This window comes from Pygoscelis adeliae, unplaced genomic scaffold, assembly GCF_000699105.1.
Source record: "Pygoscelis adeliae isolate BGI_AS28 unplaced genomic scaffold, ASM69910v1 Scaffold21, whole genome shotgun sequence".
Classification (NCBI taxonomy): Eukaryota; Metazoa; Chordata; class Aves; order Sphenisciformes; family Spheniscidae; genus Pygoscelis; species Pygoscelis adeliae.
In genome coordinates, this window is record NW_008824243.1 from 1,420,146 (window position 1) to 1,428,735 (window position 8,590).

The following is an 8,590-nucleotide window of genomic DNA, read 5'->3' on the forward strand; positions in this document are numbered from 1 at the left end:
ATGGAAGGAGCTCACCAACATCTAGGTGTTCCCTTTTCTTAACAAAAATAGATCTCTGTGAAGACTTTGAGCACTCCATCACCAGTGCATCAACTGACATCGAATATGTGTGGACCACTTCCGTTAACTGGACAAATCCAGTTAATAACACTGGATTTGTTCTAACCTACAAGTTGAGGAAGCTTCTTATGCATGTGGGGGGCTATGATTCATATGACTGTATGAATCATATATACACGTATATACAAAATCAATGTAACTCTTGTCATTAGGGACTCAGGCCCATCTGAGGAGTCTGCAGAACTCACCCAACTTCCACTGAAGCTTGAACTGCAGTCATACTGCTAGACAAATATCAGGGCTATTATTTTCTTTTTAGCAAAAAAGTAGATTAGTAACTGTACAATAGGTAAAAAGCAGTTTTAAAAAAAAACAGAAATTACACAAAAGGCTGTAGTAAAGTGCCTAGCAAGAATATAAAGAACAGGAGAATCGGTGTAAGCGGACAAACAACATTGCATCCTTGCTCCCCTTACCTCTCCACAAATCCTCCTGCGTGCATTGTAACAGCATCAATGCTCAATGATAATATGTCAAAAAAGACCATCTTCACTTCACTATATAAAGTACTAGAGAGCTTAAAGCCAAGAATAGTCATATTGGAAATTATACTTGGGAGCATGATTAGCTCACTTTTGTCTGTACTCTATACAGTGAGAACTGCCAGGAACCCTCAGAAGCCTGCTGACAATGCTCTTCACGGAGGCACAGCACACACCCATCCCGAGAGCAGGTGTAGCTAGAGCCCCCTGCCTCAGAGCTGCTGAACATTTACTGCTGAGCTACCGCCGTTTCTCTTTCCCCTTCTCCTCCCTTCATCAGCATATGTTTCCCACGCCCCCATCAGTTTTCTGCTAGAGGGACAGCCTCTGGCTACATCAGAGCTGCAGATTATTTAGGGCTATTGTGTTGTCTAAGTGTGACTTCTGAGACATGGAGAAGCCAAGCATTTCTCCATCCCTTATCCCTGTCCTTTCTCTACATTGATCCCCAGCCTTACTGAGAGCTCTCAGAGCCCTGGACGTAGTCAGGGAGGCTGACAGCTGTATGGAGAGATCCATTTCCATTATGAGTTTTGCTGGGAAGAAATCTGTACTTTGTCTTTATGTAAAAATATGGAGCAAGTTACACTGAAGCCGCATTTCAACTTTTTACTCAGTATTTTCAAATGCATGCTCCGTGACAAACCACCCTGTGACTGTGTAAAAAAACAAGACTATACAGATAGAGAACCTGAAGTGTTAAAAAATATATTTTCCCTCTCCCCCTTATCCCTTGAGAAGTTAGCCTTTAAACAAACACTAATACGAGGTAAGCTGACAGAACAACACTGAATAAATAGCTGTGAAAAACTTTTGGTTGCTAGATGTCTGCAGGCATCATGTAAACTGTATGCTACCTTCATGCTAGTTTAAAAAAAGGTGTTCTACATCAAGGGATCCATACTCTGGCACTTCTGGCAAGAAACAGATGTTTTCAGGCTGGTAAAATTTTGAGATAATTAAAAAAAAGTAAAATAAATACATTTTCCCTCAGTAGGAAAAAAGCCACATTTGTGCTCTAACAGCTATCACTTAAGTTGTAAACCCAGGAAAGCCAAATTTTAAAGTTACCTGCCTGCAGAAGAGTTCATGATAAGATTTTTGCCTTCACAAATCTGTCACTAGTGCTGCTGCCAGTTTTCTAAAGAAACAACTGGCATCTTTACGCTGTGAACCAACCTGCTAAGTGACTCAGGTTTGATAACAGAAATACTTTTCTGCTTCAACTGAACTGAGCTTAGTCTGAGAGGTTTTCACTTTTTTTTTTTTTTGGACTAGTCTTTTTATCTAGCCACCGAGAAAGCATAACTAAGTTCCTCCTGAAGTTTTTTTCAGAATAACAATTTGCATTTAAATGTAAACACTGATACCATAAATGTAGTGTATACAAAAGGCACAAGACAATTAGATTTGTGTTGCTGAAACTTCCTTGACTTTGAAAGTTGATAATGCATCTTCTATTATCTGGCCAGTGGACGCCAATCCTAAAAAAGCTGCTAGCTCCTTACTTAACTGAAGGGGGTTTCCTACGTGCAGCAGCTTGGCTTTTTGGTATTGCAATCAAACGTCCATTGTCCTGTATATGCAAAAATCACAAGTTATAACATTAAGTCGCCTTGATTGTACATGATATTCGTTACGTGGTAAGAAAGGCAGTGTCTTAAAGAACAAGTGAAAAAAGAAATCTGAGACAACTCTTGATTAATAAGAAACTGGGATTTTGAAAGATGGTGGCCCTCAGGAACACAGGTTGGTGAAATGCCTTTTGGATCAAAGTGTTAACATTTGTTTCCCAAAGGGGGTAAGGCTCCAAACAGGACAATAAAACCCCCATTTCATAGCACTGTCCTGTGCAGCTCCCATCAAATTCCACAGCTGGCCAGCTTCATTTCTGCATTATCCATCTGAACGCAAGCTTTTTATCGCTCCACTTACCAGTGACACGCTGTAGCATTCAATTAACAAAGGAGGTTCCCTGCCCCCCCCCCCCCCCCCTTTTTTTAACACCTGCTCCCCCCCCGCCCAATTTTTTAAACTATTGGTAGTGCACGTCTGAGGGAAAATGGAGCCTTTGCCATAATGTTTTCCAAAAATGTTCCAAACAATAGTCAGACACTTCACTTGGGTTTCCTTTTCATCAAAAATTGCTTATCAAGCGTGCAAAAGAAAATACAGTCCACCAAGCCACTACATTACTTGTACTCAACACTGGCTGTTCTCCCAATTCGTAAAGCCAGTAGTGCAAAAATTTGATTTTGAAGTCAACTACTTACAGCAATTTGAATTAACGGGTGAATTTTCAAAACCAAGGCAAGAATATGGACCGATATGTAAGGAGGTCACATTTTCCTTGTGCTGAATATCAAAGTAAAACCAGCCATTGAATTTTTACAATTGTAAACTCAGACTCCTTTTTTTTTTTTTCCATTTCCTCATACTCAGAATCATCCTTCACCATTCAAAACCAGTAATTTTAAGTTGAAACATTCTTTATATGGTTCAGAAGTAGTATGTTTAGTTTCATGTTTCAAGCAGTGACATGGAGACAGCTAATCATCTGTCAGTTTGTTTTCTGAGCACATCCACACAGGAGCAGACAGGAGCAGCTGGCCAACAGGGCTGATATTTGGAAGAATGCATCTTCCTTCCAACGACAGCTTTTTCTTGAACTGGAACAGAACATTAATCACAAAATACATTATTAGAATTGAAGAATACTTAAAAATTAAATTACTGCAACAGATCTCATCAACTGTGATGAGAAAAGTGAACAACAGCTGAATGAATATCCCACCCTGAAGAGGAACACAGTAAGACTGTTCACAGTTATGTTATTAATCCACTTTCAGGATGACAGTGATTAAAAACTGACTACCTGGCAAGCAGGCCACCAGTTTATAAAATGAAGTGAGCTACTTTTACAGTACTTCCAGGTACCAACATCATTAAAAAACCAATTCTCTATTACAGTAATGTAAACCACATCTGGCACTCTCAGTAATTAGTCCTCTGATTAACTATAAAGGATTACAGGATATTGAACCTTAGCTGGGACAGAAATTCAAATTACTAACACACTGGCAGGGGCTGTATTTTTCATGTCAAAGATGAAATCAGTTGGTTTTGTTGTTGTGAATACAGCATCTTTATTATTCTGTTCACTCCCTAGGAACAAACAAACTCAAATACTGACAATAAAGTAATGAAGTTAAAAGCAAAGTAGCTTAAAAAAATATAATGTAGAAACATTTTTATATAAGGGCTCTTATTCCAGCAACTGTATGTCAGTGATAGATATACACACACACACATACACACGCACACACACACACACAGAGTAACCTAGCTTTTTCTCAATATCGCCAGAAAGTCTTTTAAGTGCCACACAGAAATATCTCAGACAGAGCTAAGGGTACAATCAAACTGGCACTTACACTCATGCCAGAGAAATTATCGGTCCTTAGCTACGGCCCCTTTGAGATGTGCATGCATTGGTCTGAGGCAAAACTGACTTCCAAGAACCCCTTTACGTGGCTTTACACTCGCTCTTTGGAACATAACCTCCTGTGAAGCTGGGCTGTCTTTAAAAAACTGCAATTCTAAATGGATGCTCACAAAAAGAAAACAAAACAAAAAAAAACCCAGACCCCCCCCCCCCAAAAAAAACCCCACCACCCCAGGGGTGGGGTAATCAGACTACAAACACAAATCTGTTACTTTCCCCGACTGGACTAAAAGAAAAAAACAACTAAAAAAGAGCACGAGGTGTTTATCAAGCTAAACAGCTTGAAAAAAACCTTTCTTACACACTTTCAGCATCTTGAGAACAATCACGACCATGTTTAACATTCAGAATAAACTGAATGACATTCAGAATAAACTGAATGACAAAATTCCCATAAAATGTACACGCTGTTCAAAGAAAGATTAAAATTTAGAAGTTATTACTTAAGTAAATAAAGTGTTAGGACCTTTGAAAGTAGACTCCAACCTGACAAAACTAGTTGCAATTAATGATATTTCTGTAACATAATCAAAAAAATGTTTCTTTAAAGCCTGTCCCCAGTGCTTTACTCTTGAGCAGCGATGACATGTAAAAGACATGAAACTAACTGAAGCTGAGTAATTTATTCTTTTTCAGAAGCTGCTGTTTTGTTGAAACAACTGATGGATTAAACAGGGCAGAAGCATGTCATTTTACATTTTGAACAAAGGATTAGAAGTGAGAGCTTAGATTCTATTAAAAAAAAAACCTACATAGAGCAGTCAAAATTGCAGGCACCGGCTGGGTTTCATTTGCTCGTCTCTTTAACTCTGTTCATTTGACACCCACATTTTCAACACTTTAGCACTTCGCACCATCATCAAGTTTGTAGATGTACCTATATCTGGAACCGTCTGTGCCTTCATTCACCACTAAACACAAAACCAGAATGTAAGGGTCAAGAATTTTTTAGTTTCCCTGACGAATCCAACTGAACTTTGGGGACTTTTTTGGTACAAGCTACAGGCCACCTGTTGGTATCTGCACACCTCTACCATTTTTATAATCTCCCTTGACAGTGCAATACCATGCCTGATGGGTCTAGTAACAATCACTGCAGTCCTTTGATGGCTTTCCACGCCTTCCACTTCCTCCAGCAGTGACTGAGAGCAACCTGACAGCCGTGACGGCATGTCCAGGAGTCACGTCACACACAAGTGAAGGACATCCACTTGAGACACTTTTTCAGGGTGACTGAAAGGGTGCTTCCAATAGCAGAGATGGAAATGACCTTCCTGCAACGACTCCTCCAACGTTGCTGGAAAATCGTGAATTATTTGGTATGCTGACATTCTTAGGATTGGAGGAGAATTTTTTATCCAGCTTTAAATATGAAACAGTTCATTTCTGTAAGCTTTGGTGGAGTTAGAAATCTTCAAATACTAAAGTGAGTATGATGATCGATTGTATTCATTCCCCCCAACCCAATTATTAAGGTCCCCTCCACTTACGTACATAACAGAATTTACTAGCTGCTTCTCAAACCTGCCTTCTGAGAAGTCTATGTTGCAAGATATCAATGCAAGAAATAAAAAAAAAATCTCAGCTGTTTTTGGCAATAGGTGACAAAATGCTCAGGAAGTCATATGGACACCTTTTGTCTTTAGTAGGCAGCACTTTTTCATTATTAAATAGGATGCAGCTCAGTACCTGGCACAGAAGAACAAGCTGCTAATAGCTTACATGTTAGAATAAATCTTTTTTCCTTCATCATCTGATAGACCTTTACCTGCTTTAGCAGACCAAGCTATGGTCTTTGTGTTCAGTGTTAAGAACTAACTTCATTTTCAAACTTAGCTTTACAAATATTTGCTGGACAACTTGAATAGTCACAATTCCATTATCTTTCTAAAGACAGGGAATAATAATAATAAAAAATAATAATATTTTGGAATATTACCTAAAAGCAATGGGTATAAAGGTTAAACTATTTTGCAAACATGACACATCAAGAAATAGGAGGTTTAGTTTAAAACTATGAATTCATGTGCTACTACTTGTGGTAAAAAAATTAAATTGAAGACAAGAAAACAGATAGGAATTGCTTTAGTAATTTTCTTTTGTGCATTCTTCAAGTGGTAAGAAATCATGGAATAACATATTAAGTACAGAGAATATTAACATACCTTTCCTTATATATTCAGATGTTTCTTTTAAGGGAAATTAGGTTTCATTTTCCATGGTTAATGCAGGATTGCTCATACCTTTAAAGATAAAAAATGGTATTTCCACAGGAAAAGGTCTCATGTCTACTTCAGCAAATAATACAACCTTTAATTAACAATCCACCTTAATGTCATTCCACTGTTACCACGCCTATTCCTGTCCTGTGTCCACTACACAGTTTTTCACTAGTTGCAACAAGGTGTCATCATATGCTGGTATAAGCAGTTTGTCGCCAAAAGAATTATCAGGCTCAGCCTAAAAGACAATTAGCACCTACTGGTATTAGTGTTCTCAGTATCTCTTGGTCAGGTTTAACTGGGAAGGACACAGCAGCTTGATACATGATACATGAACTTCCTACAAACATGCATTTAAAATGAGCTTCATGAATTTTGGTTCGTGAATACAAACCAAGTGACCTCGGTCATTTTTACACTGTATCCTCCCAAACTAGTTTATTACAAAATGAATCGTTGCAGCATAAATCAATTCCTTACCAACTTTGCCCTTTTCAGCCTTTGCGCTAGTTTCTGACCAAGATGGCGTATCCGTAAGAAGGTGGCTCTGGGAGTCACGCAACGGCTTTGCAGGAAACAGGTGGTTCTCACTGTAATGCCAATAAAAAGAACATTAGTAAACTGCAGTAATTTTTCATTATCTTACCACACATTACAAACAGTTTGTCGTACGCAGTATTTTCCCTACTTTACCTTGCTTCTTTTCTGATGAATCACTACACTTTTATCATTACATACATTACATTGGAGTTGCCACAGATGCAAGCGCAATCTAAAAAGCAACTCCCTAGCACAGAACAGGGAAACATTCTGATTTTTTCTTTGACAGCTACTATATATTAATACAGGTACTTCAGTTCCAAATGCACTCTTATCCATATTCTCTCCCATTACAACAAACCTGACATGATAAATAGTGGAGAGAACATCTCCAAAATCTCTTGCCTAATGTAAGCTATGGATCACTGGGGTAAGATTTAAAATGTCAATAAATAGCTAGCCGAAACGTACTGTATTTCTTTTATGAATAAAAGATTGTCAATACAATTCCATTATCATTTCTTAGTCACCTATTCAAGTCTACTATACTTATCCCACCTTATTTCCATAAATTTAAATATATGTCTGAGGATTAGCTGAATTACAGCTTAGCTGTTTAAAATCTGACCTGTATTTATTAATAGGATACTCTTCATTTGCTTACTGCTTTTAAGTGTTTTATGCATGGTTCTATTTATATTTGCACAGGAAAAAATAGAATATCAACTATTTGAAATGAGTAACAAAAAGCAGATTACTTTTTGGATGTTGAATTAAGACCACCAGGTGTGGAAGCTTGCTCAGGATCCTGATTAACAAGGCAAGTTGGGAAGGAGCAACCATCCCCTAGACTGAAAAATTCAGAATTAGTATCATACATAAAAAAACCCCCAACTTCGAAGAACTGTTTTTTCTAAAGTGAATATTACTGTATCTTATTTCAAAAAAACTAACCATGCCCCCAAACCCTGTGGATCCTGATTATTCAACAGTTTCAACAAATGAAGCATTAAAAACTGAGCATACCTTGAAAACACAGGCAGCAACCAGTATTTCTTCTCATCACCAAACACCTGCCTTAGATTTTTGCTGAAGCCCAAACTAAAGCCATTCTTGTCTGTTCTATGACGAAATATGGGAGCTCTGAATACCTCTTCAAAAGAAAAAAAATTAATTAGATCTCTTTGCAAGATAGCACTTTTAAGTTTCACACCGGTATGTAGGCAATTGCACTGATGATAGCATCATCCAAGAGGAAAGCCTATACTGCCCAAATGGCTGAGAAAGCCAGTCCACTCATGAAAGCCAAAGTCAGTGCTACACAGTGACTGTGCGTGCAGAGGAAGTCCTCTGGCTGAGGAGGGGTGGAAGTCTTCTCCACCCTCCTCCCTAATCAAGGCAAGGAAGAGTGAGGAACTCACTTTTTAAGAAGGTGTGGTATGTTATATGAAGATTTCAGCATGTGACAATACCACAGAGAGTGTTCAAGAAAGAAAAACCTAAACAAAGGGTTTACTACAGAAAGAGTAATGGAAAAGAAGAAAAGCTTAACCTACTTTAGTAGTAAGACTAGCTTTTCACACCCTGGGGTATGAAAACATTGTGTGTTTTTACAGCTGCATAAAGAAAGCACTTTGCTCGTAGACCAGATTATTCCCCATGGATGCCCAACCTAAATTTCTGGAGAAGAGAGCTAAATATAGCTTCAAATGTTGCAAAGT

General features: G+C 38.3%; 1 protein-coding gene across 1 annotated transcript in view; it reads right to left on the minus strand.

Moving 5' to 3' along the window:
- Window positions 1-2,954: 2,954 nt before the first annotated feature.
- The window catches only part of ZDHHC2 (zinc finger, DHHC-type containing 2), a 34,626-nt gene continuing 28,990 nt past the window's right edge, over window positions 2,955-8,590 (minus strand). The window contains exons 10-14 of the mRNA XM_009335196.1: window positions 7,896-8,022; window positions 7,628-7,720; window positions 6,810-6,919; window positions 6,273-6,350; window positions 2,955-3,271 (exon numbers count right to left, since the gene is read on the minus strand). Of these exons, the coding sequence (XP_009333471.1) occupies window positions 6,310-6,350; window positions 6,810-6,919; window positions 7,628-7,720; window positions 7,896-8,022 (371 nt within the window). The 3' untranslated portion in view covers window positions 2,955-3,271; window positions 6,273-6,309. The remainder of the gene's footprint in view (window positions 3,272-6,272; window positions 6,351-6,809; window positions 6,920-7,627; window positions 7,721-7,895; window positions 8,023-8,590) is intronic.